This window comes from Hordeum vulgare, chromosome 3H, assembly GCF_904849725.1.
Source record: "Hordeum vulgare subsp. vulgare chromosome 3H, MorexV3_pseudomolecules_assembly, whole genome shotgun sequence".
Taxonomy (NCBI): Eukaryota; Viridiplantae; Streptophyta; class Magnoliopsida; order Poales; family Poaceae; genus Hordeum; species Hordeum vulgare.
The window spans coordinates 323,591,876-323,609,496 of NC_058520.1; the positions used below are offsets into that span (position 1 = coordinate 323,591,876).

A 17,621-nucleotide genomic window follows, 5' to 3' on the forward strand; every position below is an offset into this window, starting at 1 on the left:
GTTGAACAAGCTCAAGGTCAAGATCAATTGCCCAACAATGGTGATGTGTCCCATGATATTCAAGCACTACCCCAAGACTCTGAACCTGCTCATGATCAAGATCAAGTGCAACCCCGAGATCCAGACCAAGTAGAAGCACAAGATCAAGATCAAGAGCAACCACTAATACAAGAACAAACTAGTGAACCTGCTCAAGTCGAAGGACAAGATGATCAGGAGACTGTCTCACAATTCCCCTCTGGAGCTCCAACAGACGGCTCAATACGCAAGGGAAAGCAAAGGAAACAAGTCGATGCTCCCCCGTTATCTAATGAAGAACTCTTGGAGCGTCGAGCAGCCAAGAATGCGAACAAGCTGAGAGTCAAGTCACATCTTATGAAGAATGTACTTGGCAGTTTAAAAAGGGGAGTATCCACCCGTCAACAGCTTTGGAATTATTGTGAGCATCACGCGTTTGTCTCGTATTGTGAACCTCAACAGGTACAGGAAGCGCTCGATGATGAGGATTGGCTTATGGCCATGCACGAAGAACTTAACAACTTCGAGCGCAACCAAGACTGGGATTTAGTGCCTCGGCCAACGGAGGAACATAATGTCATCGGGACCAAATGGATATTCAAGAACAAGCAAGATGCCAATGGAATTGTGATTCGAAACAAGGCAAGATTGGTGGCTCAAGGCTACTCCCAAGTCGAGGGTATCGACTACGGTGAAACCTTTGCCCCTGTTGCTCGTCTAGAATCTATTTGCATGTTGCTTGCATTTGCTTCTCATCATAACTTCAAATTACAGCAAATGGATGTGAAAAGTGCCTTTCTTAATGGTCCTTTGAATGAGTTGGTCTATGTCAAACAACCCCCGGGATTCGAACATCCCAAGCTCCCCAATCATGTGTACAAACTTAATAAGGCACTCTATGGCCTTAAACAAGCCCCACACGCGTGGTATGAGTATCTTACTGAGTTGTTACAAGATCGTGGGTTTGAAATTGGGAAGATAGATCCCACTCTTTTTACTAAGAGGGTTAAAGGGGATTTCTTCATATGCCAACTATATGTTGATGATATTATCTTTGGCTCTCCTAACATTTCATTCAATGAAGAATTTGCTGCACTAATGACTGAGAAGTTTGAGATGTCCATGATGGGAGAGTTGAAGTTCTTCCTCGGGTTCGAGATTACACAAGGTCTAGAAGGGACATTCATCAAACAAGCCAAGTACACTCAAGACATGCTCAAACGGTTCGAGCTCGAAGATGTCAAACCGGTCAAGTTCCCCATGCCAACAAGATGCAAGCTTGACAGTGATCCCAATGGTAAAGCAGTGGATCAAAAGGTATATCGCTCCATGATTGGATCCCTCCTTTACCTTTGTGCATCTAGACCGGATATTATGTTGAGTGTAGGGATATGTGCACGGTTTCAATCCGCACCAGAAGAAAGTCATTACATGGCTGTTAAGCAAATCTTTCGATATTTGTCTCATACCCCAAACTTTGGCCTCTGGTATCCCAAAGGAGCAAACTTCAATCTAGTTGGCTATTCTGACTTAGATTGGGCAGGAGATTGTGTGGAGAGGAAGTCAACGTCTGGAGGATGCCAATTCCTTGGTCGCTCATTGGTAAGTTGGTCGTCAAAGAAGCAGAATTGCGTCTCCTTATCATCCACCGAAGCTGAGTATGTGGCAGCTGCAAGTTGTTGTGCACAATTGCTATGGATGAGGCAAACTTTAAAGGATTATGGTGTCACTTGTGACAAAGTGCCTCTTTTATGTGACAATCAAAGCGCTATCAAGATTTCCCTCAACCCACTGCAACATAGCAAAACCAAACATATTGATATTCGTCATCACTTCATTCGTGAACATATCAAGCTAGGTGATATTGAGGTTCACTTCATCCACACTGAAGAGCAACTTGCAGATATTTTCACTAAGCCTCTAGATGAAGCAAGGTTCCGGGAGTTAAGGCATGAGCTAAATATCATTGATTCAAGTAATGTGGATTGAAACTAGGCATGTTGCACCTCACTTTGCATTCCATCTTGGTCTAGATATAGGCATGGACATAGGGGGAGTGTTGTTCTCTCAATGAACTTTCCCTCCCCCCATTATGCATAAATCAATCTAGTCTTTCACTTTAGCCATTGTCAAATGGCACGTGTGCTTCAAAGACGAGCATTGGTCATGAACACAAGGATAATTCTTCGCGGTGTCATACCATTGTCTCAAACATAGGTGGCCTCGGCCACCGCCCCTCCATCCTTTCTTTTGTATAAAAGAAAGGATATACAATGACAAGTCAGTACATTTTTCTAGGTGCTATCTCATTTTTTACTTACCTGTCATGTGCCCAAGTTCCTCTCTTATCCTAAGCCGCGTTGTGACATTTGCAGCGGTACTACCGCCAGGGTAGCGGTACTACCGCCAGGACCCCAGCGGTACTACCGCCAGGTATGGCGGTACTACCGCCAGGATTCCCATCTAACACGACCGGCTAGGAAATTTTTAGGGTTGTCTCAAGGGGGAGCGGTATTACCGCCAGGGGGAGCGGTACTACCGCCAGGACCCCAGCGGTACTACCGCTGCATCTGGCGATACTATCGCCAGGTAGAGGTACTACCGCTAGGTCCTCAGCGGTACTACCGCGGGCCCGTACCCCTTGGGCTATATAAAGGAGGGGGAGCCCGTTTTTCTCATCCTGTTTCTTCTTCCTCGCGGCTCCTCCCTCCCCTAGCCTGAAATCTCCCTGTTTGGATCTCGTTTCGTGGAGCTCCTTCTCCCCGTTGGATTGGAAGGGTTGCTCCACCTCTCCTTCCTCCTCCAAGAGCCATGAATCCCGGTAAAGCTCCTCCCTTCTTCTATTTGGTTGATGTTCTTGTTCTAGGGATAGGAGCATTGGGGATTGGATCCATGTCTTTGATCTTGTGCCTTGTTCTTGGATGGCATGAAGGAGATATTTGAGGGGAGTGTAGGTCCTATGGATCGTTGTTGATTATGTTGCCATGCCCTAGGATTTACTTGTTTTAGATCTAGCACTTGAACTATGTTTGGATTAGATCTAAAACTTGCTCTCTCTTGCCTAGGCATGTACTTATTTCGGTGATACCTCTGATCCGCATGTAAGTAGGGCTGGGTTGGAGTTTTTAGTGTTCACATACAGCCCGTGACCTCGTATCGTTTTTTATCTGTCAGATCTGAAAGTCAAACCCCAGCGGTACTACCGCCAGGGGTAGCGGTACTACCGCTAGGTCCCCCGGCGGTACTACCGCTAGGACCCCCGGCGGTACTAGGTCCCCCGGCGGTACTACCGCTAGGACCCCCGGCGGTACTACCGCCAGGGGTAGCGGTACTACCGCCAGGAGAATTCACTGTGCATTCTTTTTATGTGCTTGGCAATGAGTGTTTATTTTTCTGCTCTTTCAAGATTCATTGCCTTGACTCTTTTTGTCGCCTCTTTTCGCTATGTGTTCTGTGTCACAGGTAGTTTTCGCCGTTCGAACCCCCCACGGGACACACAGTCAAAGTAGTATCGCAACCAAGAGGCTCCCGAGGGGTCTGCCACCTGAGGTCTGCAACCCAAAAAGCAGTCCTTCAAGAAGGTCGCGCACAAGGATAAGAGGGTCAATGTCCGAACAATGTCCCCCAAGGACTTTCTGCAGTTTCGCACTCAGAACCACTATCTCAACGAGAGGGTTGTGATCAAGGATGTTGACCATGTCTGGGCAAGGGATCAGTGCAGGATCTACCGTGATGTTGTCGCATATTTCAAGAAAAACTATGTCTCCGTTCAGTGGATTGACCTAGCTCATCTTCAGCGGAACCTGGACTATTTTGGTGATGCCCTCTCTCTGATTGACAAACTGGGCATCAAGGACATCATCACTTACAAGACAGATTTTGATCCCACTGCTGTTGCTCAGTTCTATGTCACGGTTCACTTCTCTCCTGATGCAGAGCGCTCTATGGTGTGGATGACTGGGACTCAAAAGATGACCGGTACCTGGCGTGAGTTCATGCAATTCCTCAACATTGACTTCCAGGGTGCTAACACTCCACTTGGGCTGCATCCTCATGCTGCAGCCCCCACCGATAGGGCCCCCGCAAAGGACAGATTGCAGAAACTCTATGTGAGGAAGGGTGTGCTCCCCAAGCATCTGGACATCATGCATCGGATCCTTCGCAACACCCTCTTCCCTCGCATTGGTAACTTCGACGAGGTTCATGGCTCCTTGGCTGAGATGTTGCTGCTTTGTGAGGAGGCTATGTCTAAGGAGTCTGCCCCTCTGGATATTTCTGATGTGATGTTCACGGAGCTCTGGAACTGCATCATCATGCGTAAGGTTCCCATCTACGGGCCCTATCTGTTCGCATATATTCGTCATAAGTGGCAAGAGGCTTTTCCGGAGGAGGTGCTCTACGCTGAGTCTGACTACATTGTGCACGACCCGATCAAGCTTCGCGTCAAGGACAAATGGGCCAACCCATCAACTTCCTCTCAGCACATGGATACTGACACGGAGACTGCTGCTGACAGAGGAACGACCTCTCAGTCCCGCTCTTCTGCCATGCCATCTTGGGCCATCAAACTGCAGGATAAGATGAAGACTCTATTCTGTATGCAGGCTAAGGGTCAGTACCAGACGCACGTGGCTCAGAAGGAGAGCCGCCAGAGGCACAAGCGGGTTCTCAGGACTCTTGATGTGGACATCTCCAGCGGATCAGAGGACGACATCACTCCAGAGGCTACTTGGATGCAGGCTCAAGGATACCAGTGGTCTGGCGGTGAGGCGGAAGAGGAGGACCAGGACGATCAGGAGGGAACCGACAAGTCTGGCGATGCTGAGGATGATGAGTAGCTACCTGTGGCATTAGGTCTGCCCCTTTTTGGTGTCTTGTGCCAAAGGGGGAGAGAGTCTAGGAGCTGGATTTGCTTTCATAGTCGAACTTTGCTTTGTTTTGCTTTCTTTCGTGTGGTTTGCTTCGAACTTGGTTTGCTTCTAGTTTGCTATCATTTGTGAGACATGAACTTATGTGAGATTTATTTCCATCATATGATGTGAGTCATATGCCCCGTACTGTCATATATCTCTATCTTTTTGTTCTCATATTATTCTCTGTGCAAATCCGGTATTGTCATCAATCCACCAAAAAGGGGGAGATTGTTGGGGCATAGTTTATGCCTAAGTAATTTTGGTGATTGATGACAGTACCGTAAAGGACTAACCGTGTGTGTTAAGGTTTCAGATAACACACGTCAACGGCACAAGACGACTCGTCTTCTCATTCATGGAACGGAAGCACGGCGCTCTCTACGTTCTCTTTATTTGAGTCATAGGAAAGCCGTACTATTAAGAGGGGATCCGTAGTGGAAAGGTTTGGGTGGAATCTATCTTTGCACGCGCACACTTCACATATTCTCCCTTACCTTCATCTCTGGTGCGGCCTCCGCCACTTTGTTTCTTGTCTCTTTGCAAAATGGTCCCCAGCGGTAGTACCGCTGGCCCTAGCGGTAGTACCGCTGGACTGCTAGCGGTAGTACCGCTGCAGCCAGCGGTAGTACCGCCCCTGGTCAGCGGTAGTACCACTCCAGGAGCTTAGTACCGCTTACCTAGCAGTTGTTCATGGACGGACCTTTTTGCGAAGACTTTCTTGGCGGTAGTAGTGCTTTTGCACTACCAGGGGCCCAACGGTAGTACCGCTGGTGTCAGCGGTAGTACCGTTGGAGTCCCAGCGGTAGTACCGCTGCATCCAGCGGTAGTACCGCCCCTGGTCAGCGGTAGTACCGCTGGAGTGCCAGCGGTAGTACCGCTGGAGCTCGGGCAGAGAGTGGGAAAACGGTCTGATTTTTCCCCCCACTATATAAAGGGTTCTTCTAGCTGAGGAACTTTATCTCTTACCTCTCTAAGCTCCATTGTTGCGCCCCAAGCTCAAAAGTGCCCGATCTCTCTCCCTAGCCAATCAAACTTGTTGATTCGTTAGGGATTGGTTGAGAAGGCCTAGATCCACACTTCCACCAAGAGAAAAGTTCATTCCCCCACCAATCCCTTGCGGATCTTGTTACTCTTGGGTGTTTGAGCATCCTAGACGGTTGAGGTCACCTCGAAGCCATATTCCATTGTGGTGAAGCTTCGTGGTCTAGTTGGGAGCCTCCAAGCTTTGTGTGGAGTTGCCCCAACCTTGTTTGTAAAGGTTCGGTCGCCGCCTTCAAGGGCACCTATAGTGGAATCACGGTACCTTGCATCGTGCGAGGGCGTGAGGAGAATACGGTGGCCTTAGTGGCTTTTTGGGGAGCATTGTGCCTCCACACCGCTCCAACGGATATGTACTTCCTGTCAAAGGGAAGGAACTTCGGTAACACATCCTGGTCTCCATCGGTTCCACTTGTGGTTATCTCTATCCTTTACTTTGTATTTGCTTATGCTTGTGACTATATCTTACTTGTCTTAATAGCTCTCGTTGTTAGCTTCTTTAGGGTTCACCTCATTGTCGTATTATTTGTGAACCCGTATGGTGTTTACCTTAACTTGCTAAGATTAATTAAAAAGTGGTCGTTGTCTATTCACCCCCCCCCCCTCTAGCCAACCATATCGATCCTTTCACCTGTCAAGCACCAGATGGTGAGGAGCCCGAGCTCCCTGCCCTATGCAGTCGTGGCCTCGCTGCCTTGCCTCCTCGCGCCGGTAGTTGTCGGAGCCACCGGCGTGTCCGCCGCTGTCGACCAGGACCAGTTCGTCGGTCTCGTCCTTCCTTCCTCCCCTCTTCTTATCTCCCTAACCTCCTTCTTCTCTCCTAGGATAAGGAGGAGCCATGGTTAGCCCTTGCAGCGTCGTTGCCTGAGCGTCGTCGTTGGCCACCGCCGTCCTTCGTCACGGACCGTTCCCTAGCTCTGGATCCGCCCCGACACGTCGTGTTGGAGGTCCCCGCACCCGCGATCCCGTGCCTTTGCTTCTATTCGGCATAGAGAGAACGGACGCTAGGAGCGTCCGCAAGCCCTCGACCGCACGCTCGCGTTGACCGAGCGCTCGCCCCCGTGGGCTGCTCCCTCCGCGTTGGCCTCATAACCCGTCTCCTAGGACCGACCGCCTCTTCGCCAAGGCCGGCCCAGACGACCCCGCGCCAGGCCTCGCCGCTTCGGCAAGCCCAACGTGTTGCCCCAGCTCTGCTCGCCCCGCCTGGCCTAGTGCCAGCACCCGCTAAGGCCGGCCCAGCATGCCTCCCTCCGCCTCGCCTCGCCTCGAAGCTCAGCGCGGCCCAGCACCAGATTCGTCGGGCCTGGCCCATGTGTTGAGCGCCCGATCACTGCTAAATTGCGCCTTGGGCGTAGTATAGTATTGTTGCGCCTATGCCTACGTTCGGCCCAGCTCTAGATTTGACCCAATGGGTTTTTCCCGTTCGACAAATTTCCTAATTACAAGTGCATTGTTAATTACAGAATATGCCATGATTTTAAAATGCTAATAATTAATTAACCGTGCATCGCATGTAAAAACTTTATATTTCTAAAATGTCCAGAATTTCATGTAGATTAATAATATACAACTTTTATGCATGTATAAAAATATTTCACCTGCTGTTTGCATTGTTTTGCGTGATGCCATAGTAAAAAATGCTTTAGTTCATAGTAAAATAACCGTGCATTGGATTTAAAAACTTTATACATAAAAAATGCTTAGAATTTTATCTAGTTTCACAATATACAACTTTTAACCATGTTAAAAATGTTTAACTTGTTGTTTGCATTTAATTTGCATTAGTATCATTTTGAAACAGTTTGTCTCATAACTAATTAATCGTAGCTCTAACTAAAATGTTCCACATATTTAACTTGACTAGAAAATGTGTAGAATAACATGGTGGCATTTATTTTGCTGTTTAATAACTCTAAAACTATGTTATAGATGGAACAATTCCAAAACCTTAATTTGCATATGAGGACTTACCGAAATTGTTATTCGTTGTTGGGGCCTCATTTAAACTTGTCTAGAATTTCATATAGCTTCGTAATATCTTGTTGCATCCGTGATTAACATGTTTGTGGCCGCCATTGCATATATTTTGCATTCATAGCATATTATCTTGTGATGATCATATCTTTTAGACCGTAGCTCTGTTTTAAATTATTTATATATGTAAATTGACTAGATTGACATGTAGAATCACATGGTCCACTTTATTTTGCTGGTTAACAAATATAAGAACATGTTTAGTTCAGATTTGGACCAATTTCAAAATAAACATGTGGGGTCATTTCGGAAATACTACATGTTGTCTTCGACCCCATTTAAAATGCCTAGATAGTGTAGTTTATTTATGCTTAACCTCTTGTCATGTTTAACAACATTTAACATTGTCGCGTACCTAAACAGGAGTGAACCAAGTAATCCAAATATGGAGTTTCGTCAATATGCAACTCGTTGCATATTGAGCTTCATTTAATGTGTAGGAGTTGATTGTTGTGCCTTGTCATGCCATGCATAATTAACCGGACATGCATCATATTTGATTGTGCATCTTGTCATGCATATGTTGCGGTGTTTATCATGTGTTGATTGTTGTTTCTAGATTGTTTCTTCTTGATAGAGTCCCGAACCACTTCGGAGTGTGAGGATCGTTCAACTACGTTGGTTCGTCTACTTCATGAATTCGTTCATCTTCCAAGCGGGATCACAAGCAAGATGATCATTTCCCTCGATACCACTACTATCATTGCTACACTAGCTATTTAGTTTCTATCACTATGTCTCGCTGCCTACCACGTGTTAATGTCAGCCTACCAACATTGTCATGAAAAGCCTCTAACTCCTCCACTCCCAGCAAACCACTTTTTGGCCATCTTACCGCTTGCTCAGCTTTCTTATAGCATTGCTAGTTGCAGGTGTAGTTGCTTCCATACGAAAACATGGGTTCCTTGGTATATCACCATATTATTTCTATTTAATTTAATGCACCTATATACTTGGTAAGAGGTGGAAGGCTTGGCCTTCTAACTCGGTGTTTTGTTCCACCTTTGCCGCCCTAGTTACTTGTGTACCGGTGTTATGTTTCATAATTGAGTGCTCCTAGCATGCTTGGGGTTGTTATGGGGACCCCTTGACTTTCGTTTTGGGATAAAACTCTTCTGGCAAGGCCCAACATTGGTACTACATTTGCCTAATAACTAATAAACTTGCATAGGGACCCGTCGACCCCCATGGATAATTAGTCACCCCTCGGGGGCCAGTGCTCCTCATGAGTGTTGGTCCAACCCAAAGCAGCTTACTAATGATACCCGGGGCAACTCGGTGTTTGGCGTGGTAACCATACATCATCCGTCGTGTCCTGAGAACGAGATACGTGGCTCCTAACGGGATCGTCGACACGATGGGCGACCTTGCTGGATTTGTTTTAACTTTCTCGAAGGTGTTGTGTGAGGATTCTGAGGATACTTTGGGCTATCTCGAGGTTGGGGTTTTCCACCAGGAATCCGAGAAGATCACGGGTTTTCCGTGATCTAAGTCTCCAACGCAGCTTGTGGTAGTTTGTGATGGACTAGTTGGAGCACCCCTGCAAGGTTAAATCTTTCTGAGAACTGCGTCCCTGGTTATGTGGCAATTTGGAAAGTTTTTTTAAAACCCAATGAAAGTACGTGGATGTCGCCTAGAGGAAGGGGATGAATAGGCGCTTTAAAATAATTATAGTTTAGGCTTGAACAAATACGGAATAAAACTAACGTTTAATTTCTCAAGTACAAAACCTAAAACAACTAGGCTCACCTATGTGCACCAACAAATTATGCTAAGCAAGATAAACAACTAAGTGATAGCAGGATATATAACAGGAAACAAATATGTCTATCACAAAGTAAAGTGCATAAGTAAAAGGCTCGGGTAAGAGATAACCGAGGCACGTGGAGACGACGATGTATCCCAAAGTTCACCCTTACGGATGCTAATCTCCGCTGGGAGCGATGTGGAGGCACAATGCTCCCCAAGATGCCACTAAGGCCACCGTAATCTCCTCACGCCCTTGGACAATGCAAGATGCAGTGATTCCACTAAGGGACCCTTGAGGACGGTCACCGAACCCATACAAACAAGGTTGGGGCAATCTCCACAACTTAATTAGAGGCTCCCAACAACACCATGAAGCTTCACCACAATGTACTGTGGCTTCATGAGGACCTCAAATGCTCGGGGCAATCTCCTCAACTTAATTGGAGACCTCGATGCTTGCACATAGCTTTACACCACAATGATTGAGCTCTGAGGCACCACCAAGCTTCTAGGATGCCAAAGCATCCACGAAGAACAATTTCGAGGGTACCAAGTACCCAAGGGTAACAAGCTTCTCAAACTTAACTTCCACGTATCACCGTGAAGAACTCAAACCGATGCAACTAATGCCACCGTAATCTCCTCACACCCTCGCACAATGCAAGATTCCGTGATTCAACTAAGGGAACCTTGAGGGCGGTCACCGAATCCGTACATACAATGTTGGGGCAATCTCCACAATTTAATTGGAGGCTCCCAACAACAACACGAAGCTTCACCACAATGGCATATGGCTTCGAGGTGACCACAAATGCTCGGGGCAATCTCCACGACTTAAATGGAGACCCCGACGCTTGCCCGGAGCTTTACACCACAATGATTGAGCTTCGAGGCACCACCAAGCTTCTAGGGGTACCAAGTACCCAAGGGTAATAAGCTTCTCAACTTCTCACTTCCACGTATCACCGTGGAGAACTCAAACCGATGCAACTAATACAATGACAAGAACACGCGAAGTGGTCAAGTCCCTCACACTCAAATCCCTCCACAACAACAAAAGCTATGGAGGAATATGTGCGGAAGAACAAGGAGCTCACAAAGAACTCCAAGATCAAGATCCAAGGAGTTCCCCTCACATAGAGGAGAAAGTGATTGGTGGAGATGTGGATCTAGATCTCCTCTCTCTTTTTTCTCAAGAACTAGCAAGAATCATTGAAGGGATTGAGAGTTAGCAAGTTCTAAGAAGGTCAACAATGGGGGGCAAACACGAGCTCAACGGATAGAGAACCATCGGGGAAGAAGACCCCCTTTTATAGGGCGGAAGGAATATGCCTGTTACCTACCCCCTCAGCCCGAGCGAGAGCAGTACTACCGATGATAATTATTCTTCACCTGTCCCTATTTTAATATTAATGCTCCATATTTTTACGTTTCATAAATTTTATCTTACTTCACATGTAAAAAGAGAAGGTAAGAAAATATATACTTGCCGTAAAAATAGTTTATGTTACATAAAGTAACGAACGCAAAATATAGTGTAAAATGTATATAAAAAGCACTATTTTTGATCTTGTGACATATAATTTTGTTTTCTTATGCCAAATTTTATATAGTGAATCAATCTGAATGTAATTATTTACATATCAAATGTAATTTATTTATGAAACAATCAAAAGATTATCTCGGATGAAGAATAATTTATTCTGTATCCTGAGTGATAAATAATATCACTCTTTCTATATATAAACTATGTTTCTTTAAATCCATGTTTTCCAAATTCGTGCACATGTTTTGACTTTAAGAATTTATTCAAATCAGGAAGGAAGCCTAGAGGGGCCTGGATTTTTTGAATGTATGGGTGAGCGAGACATACTAATACATAAATTGATTCAGATTTGAAGGAAAGAAAATGTATCAATGACAAAATATGTTAGTCTCTTAGAATATCTGGATGGGTGAGCAGACCGAGTGAGGCAATCGAGGCATCGCTACTAGGACGCGGTCCGCCTAGCATTATGCGACAGTATGTCGCTTATGGAGTACTACCTTCTTTCCAGTCTATAAGGTCATCATGTATATCTAGATTGAAAATTTGAATAGAGATATATATTTTTAAAAATATATCATTAAAAACTTTGAAATCTATAGTTTTTAATAATATAATTTTTGTGATATACTCCGTTCATTCCATAATAAAATAATATCTTTATACAAATATAATATCAAAAAGCTTTTATATTATAGGATGAAGGGAGTATTATTCCTCTTACATTGGTAAAATTGACGACCTAAAGATAGGTACATCTCTCCTAATAATAAAACGCGCAGCGCTTCTGTCGCCCGTCGTCGGTCATTTTGCAGAAAAGCCCTCGTAGTTTCAGTTAATTAACCCGCAGTCCAACTTTAAGTCAGAACGAACCGTTTTCTGTCCTTTTGCAGAAAAGTCCTCGCAGTTTTAGATAATCAACCCGCGGTCCATCTTTTAGTCGGTGCCGAACCATTTTTTTTGCACTTTACAGAAAATTCCTTGATGTTTCAGGTAATCAACCCGCCGTCCCTATTTAAGTCAGCCGAAACGTTTTTTTGTTTTAACAAAAAAAACCTTGACTTTTCAGTTAATCAATCCATATTTTATCTAAAACAAAATTATCCATATCTTTTAAACTGTAACTCCGATTTTAACATGTTATATATGAAATTTGATTGAAAAAATGTGTAGAATCTAAATAGGATGTTATTTTTAGCTGTTGAATACTTCTTAAATATTATTTTTTGTGCAAACTTAATCTGTAATGCACTGTCTTTTTTTTCTCTCTTTCCGACGACCATACGAATTGCAATAAATATTTATTAAATTAAAACCAAATTGAGAGGAAAGAAAGCATCGTTAACCACACATGCACACCTTTGAAAAATCTCGTGGGGAGAAACAACATATTTCTCATCTTATTCCGAGTGATTGTACATTCAAACACGTTTTCGTTGTGTGAGCACTGAGGCCATCGTCGACAACACAAATGTGCTAATATATTACGTTCAAAGCGTGTGTTATTTTCTCTTCCGTTGCAACGCACAGGCTTTTTTGCTAGTAGAACTTAAATCGGAAAGGGGGGGAGTAGAATAGGACCTCGACCCTCGATATGCAATTTTTATAAATAAATAAATAAAAAGCCATCGTTTTTTTTTGAGCCACAGTTGTGGTTACACTTCCTGTCTGGGTTAGCTTGGGCCATCTAGTAGGGGCTCATCAGGCCCATTTTTCTAAAGACCATCTCTCGCCATAGGTCAAAGCTGCTTTGGAAGGCAGAAGTGGAAGCTAGGGTTTAAGAAGGTCCAGGACGAAGTGGATCACGGCGATGGCGTCGGCGAAAATCCTAGCGCGGGCTGGCTCCTCCCTCCTCGGCCGCCTCCTCGCCTCCCCGCCTCCGTCTCTTGTGCGGACCGGACTTCCTCCTCCGTCGCTACTCCATAGGATCCAGGCGCACGTCCCGCCGCCGCCGGCGTCGGTGGACGCTCACGACGCGGAAGTGGTCGCAAACCTAACTTCGCTCCCTGGGGAGATCTCCTTCCCCTGCGGCCTCCCCTCTCTCAGGTTCCTCATTGACGATGGTATGGCCACTCGCCTGCTCTACCCCAATTTCCCCTTAGACGCTTTCTAGGATGCTCCCTGCATCAGACATTTGGATCGTTGGCCTTTAGCTGTGTCGTTGTTGGATCAATGGTGAATGAGAAATGTATAAATTGGGCGGTATTTTGCATACAAGTCGCTGTCTACATACTGCGGAACTCCTCATCAGTATCTTGCCAGCTAGACACTTAATTTCGACACTAGCACTTGTCTGCGGCTGTGGGGGTGGTTGAAAGAACTGATAGGATTGCTTCGGGAATCCTACTTCACATTGAGTGTCCGTTTTACTTGATTGTTTTGGTGCACTAGCAACTTAGTGTTCCGCAGTCCCATTATGTCATTAGTGCCTCTATTCGTTTTTTTAATACCAATGGTATAAGGTGTCAGTGGTTATTTGTTATGTTTATTATACACTCAGCAGACATCTCTGGTCATGATAATTTGAGTAAATCGCGAATAAGTCGAGGAATTGTGCCCTGTTTGATCTGGCTCACTGAACTTAGCAGACAACTCCGGCGCATGATAATTTGGGTAAATTGCTGATTAGTTGAGGAATTGTGTCCTGTTTCATCTGGCTCACTGATTTGAATAAAGGTTCGGCGCTAAAATAACCAGTACTCGGCCGTCGCCCACCTAGTAGCTACTTACCCAGTTTAACCAGGGAGTAGAGTGACTCATAGCTTTACCCATTCCTTTTATATTGTCGAATATACAGTTTACTGGAACCATTTTCAGCATGCTGCCAATGTTTTGTAGGTTTGGTTCACATTTTCTCAAGTGACAAATGACAGGGTTTAATCAATTCATTTCTTGCAAAGTTGCTTGCTTTCGATGTAGTGATGTTTCGTATATTTGTTCAGTTAGGCACCTCACTCACAAGAAAGTTTGCAATCACTGTTTGCAGAGAATTATGCAAGCATAGGAATGCATTATACATTGTTTTAAATTTCCAACTTGTCTTTTTATGCTTGGATATCAACCAGGGTAACAGAACATAAATTTTAATACATCTGGTTATGGATGACGCAGGACCATGAATACTGTTCAGCAAACCATATTATAATAGACTTCATGAATTTTGAAAATTCCTCGACACATGGACATGTGAATTAGGAAGGCTTGGATTCCCTGGAATCTAAAATGCTCAGAAATACTCCTGTTTTTTGTTATTATGAATAGTTTGACTGAATGGAGCATATAGTGTGCTGAGCTCTTGTTATTTTTGCCGATCATATCGTTTCATTGTTTTTTGGTAAGTGTTGCAGAATTGATTATTAATTACCTTCTACATGTTATCTTCCTTAGTTGATACTTGGCTATCTGTAGGAATTGATCCTGTTGCTAATGAACCCCTTGAGTTACTTCCCAAAAGGACTTACCAACCCAGCACCATCAAGCGGAAACGAACCCATGGATTTCGTGCACGGTCTGTCTCCCCTCCCTCCTCCTTGCTTCATGTGACTAACTAAAATATGCCAAGCAATTAGTTTGGCTGGTGTTTTTCATGGACCAGACTTTGTTCATAAGTTTCTGTGTTCTCAGTGTGCTGATATCTGGTTTTCCCATTCTTTCTCTCATTTTGCAGCAAATCAACCACTGGTGGGCGTAAAGTGATTGCTCGGAGAATCGCTAAAGGAAGGCACAAAATTTCATGGTAATGGAAACCCATATCGCTCGTGGAAGAGTTTCACCTCAACTTTGAATGATGCTAATGTGAATGTCTAGGAGCTTACAATGCATGTATTCTCTTTCCGAGGCGAGGCAGGGTTAGAGCAAAGCCAAGAGGCACCTGCCTGAATTTCTTCACCAAACAAAACGTTTGTTCCATTAAAATAAACATGACAAAGTGATGGTCGTCGATGATTTTACCGCTCTTTGAGCTGTGTACTTGTACGCATATGCTAGTTCGACTGCGTTATGCGTTTGCTTGTGTTGTCAAACTGTCAGAGTGCATATTCGAAACTATGATGTTGAGTTCACCTGTGAGATACCGTGGTAACTTGTATGGTTCCTCTTCGCGTTTTCCCTCCTTTAAGAAAAAGTCTGGGGTCCATGCTACGGCGTCACTTGCGGTAATTATCTGCTTTGTGCAGTGGCGGCCATTTTGTGTCTGGTTCTGCCCCGTTGGTTTTAGGCTAGTCATAGTGGGGGTAACTTGGTACTGACTCCATTCCTAATAGGAAAGTGTATTTTGTTTAGTTAAGGCACACATTCTGTCTCCAAGTCGGCTTCTGCCACTTGCAGGGCGATTATCACTGGAAGGGAGGCTTTACGGACTGGTTGGATCTCCCGTGTCGGAGATGGCAGTACCATTTCAGTCATGGACCGAGAAATGGATTCCAGATACAATCTCCATGACACCACTTCTCAAGCCGTCGAACATCAATATTGAGAAAGTGGTGGATCTCATTGACACCACCAATTGGTCTCGGTGGCACGATGTGATCATGGATAATTTTATTACCCCAGATGCCGAGGCTATCCGGATGCGGAGTTTTTGTTCCCAAGCTCATTTAGGCTTGGTGAACAGTAAATTCGAAAAAAATCAAAAAACATTTTAAAAATTCTGATTTTTTTTGTGAGCAACATTGACAAAAGTTCTAAGTGCATGTAAAAATTTGGCATGTAATAACATTTCTATAAGGCGTGAAAAACGAAATCGATATTCTGAAAATGCGCATTTTCGGAGTATCGATTTTGTATTTTTGTCATGCCTTATAGAAATGTTACTTCACGCCAAATTTTTTGCATGCATTTAGAATTTCTGTCAATGTTTCTTACAAAAAAAATTCAAAACTTTTTGAATGTTTTACGATTTTTTACTGTTCACTGAGCTCATTTGAGCTCGGAAGCAGAAGGCACTTTTCAACCTATCCAAAACATTCCCATTCGACGGGGAGGAGGGAGGAGGTGAGGATTTTTTTTGCCTGGCATTTGACGGTGTACCGCGCTCTCGTGACTCAAAATGGTGCCGAGGCTATCCTAAACATCCCCATTCATCGGGGAAGATGTGATGATTTTTTTTTTGACAAGCTACTGTAGGGAAACACCCCACAGCTTTTCCTTTATTCCATAAAAAGATTATATGTACATGAGAGGGGGTTGGGATGTACAAGGGAGAAGGGGGGTGGGAAGTGCACAAACCTCAAGGAGGTAAGAAAGATATCCACTTAAGTAGATCATCCCTAAAACTAGCCTTAATCCTGTGAGCTAAAAGGGATATATCATGAACAAAACCAGATTTCCATTTACTGAAGCGTGGTCTCTCATGGTTGAAGATCTTAGCATTTGAGAAATCAGGCAACTACACTGTAAAGACGGTGTACCGTGCTCTCGTGACTCAAAAAGAGTGTTTGACTCTAGAGGAAGGGAAGGAAGGGACGATTACGGGGACCTCAAGGAGTGATCAACATTTGTGGAAGGCTTTATGGAAATTAAATGTCATTTCAAAAGTGAGAGTTTTCTGGTGAAGAGTTCTTCTGGGATTCTTCCGGATGAAATTACTCTCAACTATCATCGTAATGCAGAGATCAGTCAATGCAAAGTTTGTCTGGCCATGAACGAGGATTTGAAACATGCACTCATACACTCCTCACATGCGCATAATTTTAGGGAGGAAGCGTGTGTGTTAGAGCATATTTCTCTGTATGTGGTTTTGGTAATTGATGACAATCCCTATGGACTAATGGTTGCATTGAGTTATATTCGAAGGATTTGTCCATATGCACTTCTTGAAGTCCATCTGTTGGTTTCAAGGAGTTTATATGATGACCAAGGTGGTATTTAAAGTATTATCCATAGATTGGTCATAAAGACACAAGGTTGATCAATACTAAGCAAAGAGTAAATCAAGATGATCAACACATAAAGTGTACAAGATGTACCGAGAGGGATCAAGTGATCCCATGGTATGGCAAGCATTGTCCATAACGCTTTTGTGTACTAACCCATGGTCTTCGTGAGAGTTCTATGTGGGGTTAGGTGTGTTTTCATGGGTTTGCGTCAAGAGGAAGATCTGATTCAACCTATGAAGGAGGACATCAACTGGTGATCGTCATCAAGATTGTGGTATGCAAGTTCAAGTCGAGCATCACGAAGATATCATGCTTGAAGCTTGGCGTGCATTGTGGTGTCAATGGACTTGTGAAGATGTGCTGAAGAATGGCTCACCCACAGTGAGTATGGGGAGCAATCAGCTAGTCTTCATCAAACCAACGCAATCAAGAAAGGTGGTCCACCTT

General features: G+C 44.5%; 1 protein-coding gene across 1 annotated transcript; it reads left to right on the plus strand.

The window, feature by feature from the left end:
• Positions 1 to 13,020: 13,020 nt before the first annotated feature.
• Positions 13,021 to 15,366, plus strand: LOC123443741. Its single transcript, XM_045120258.1, has 4 exons — positions 13,021 to 13,361; positions 14,707 to 14,806; positions 14,966 to 15,034; positions 15,146 to 15,366. Exons 1-4 carry the CDS (start codon positions 13,109 to 13,111, stop codon positions 15,228 to 15,230), a joined length of 507 nt encoding a protein of 168 aa, XP_044976193.1. The 5' UTR covers positions 13,021 to 13,108; the 3' UTR covers positions 15,231 to 15,366.
• The last annotated feature ends 2,255 nt before the right edge of the window (positions 15,367 to 17,621 follow it).

Coding starts and splice junctions, on each gene's coding strand:
- LOC123443741 (XM_045120258.1), top strand. CDS start 13,109: ATGGCGTCGGCGAAAATCCTAGCGCGGGCTGGCTCCTCCCTCCTCGGC. Junction 13,362..14,706: donor CAGGTTCCTCATTGACGATG/GTATGGCCACTC, acceptor GGCTATCTGTAG/GAATTGATCCTGTTGCTAAT. Junction 15,035..15,145: donor GGAAGGCACAAAATTTCATG/GTAATGGAAACC, acceptor GAGGCGAGGCAG/GGTTAGAGCAAAGCCAAGAG.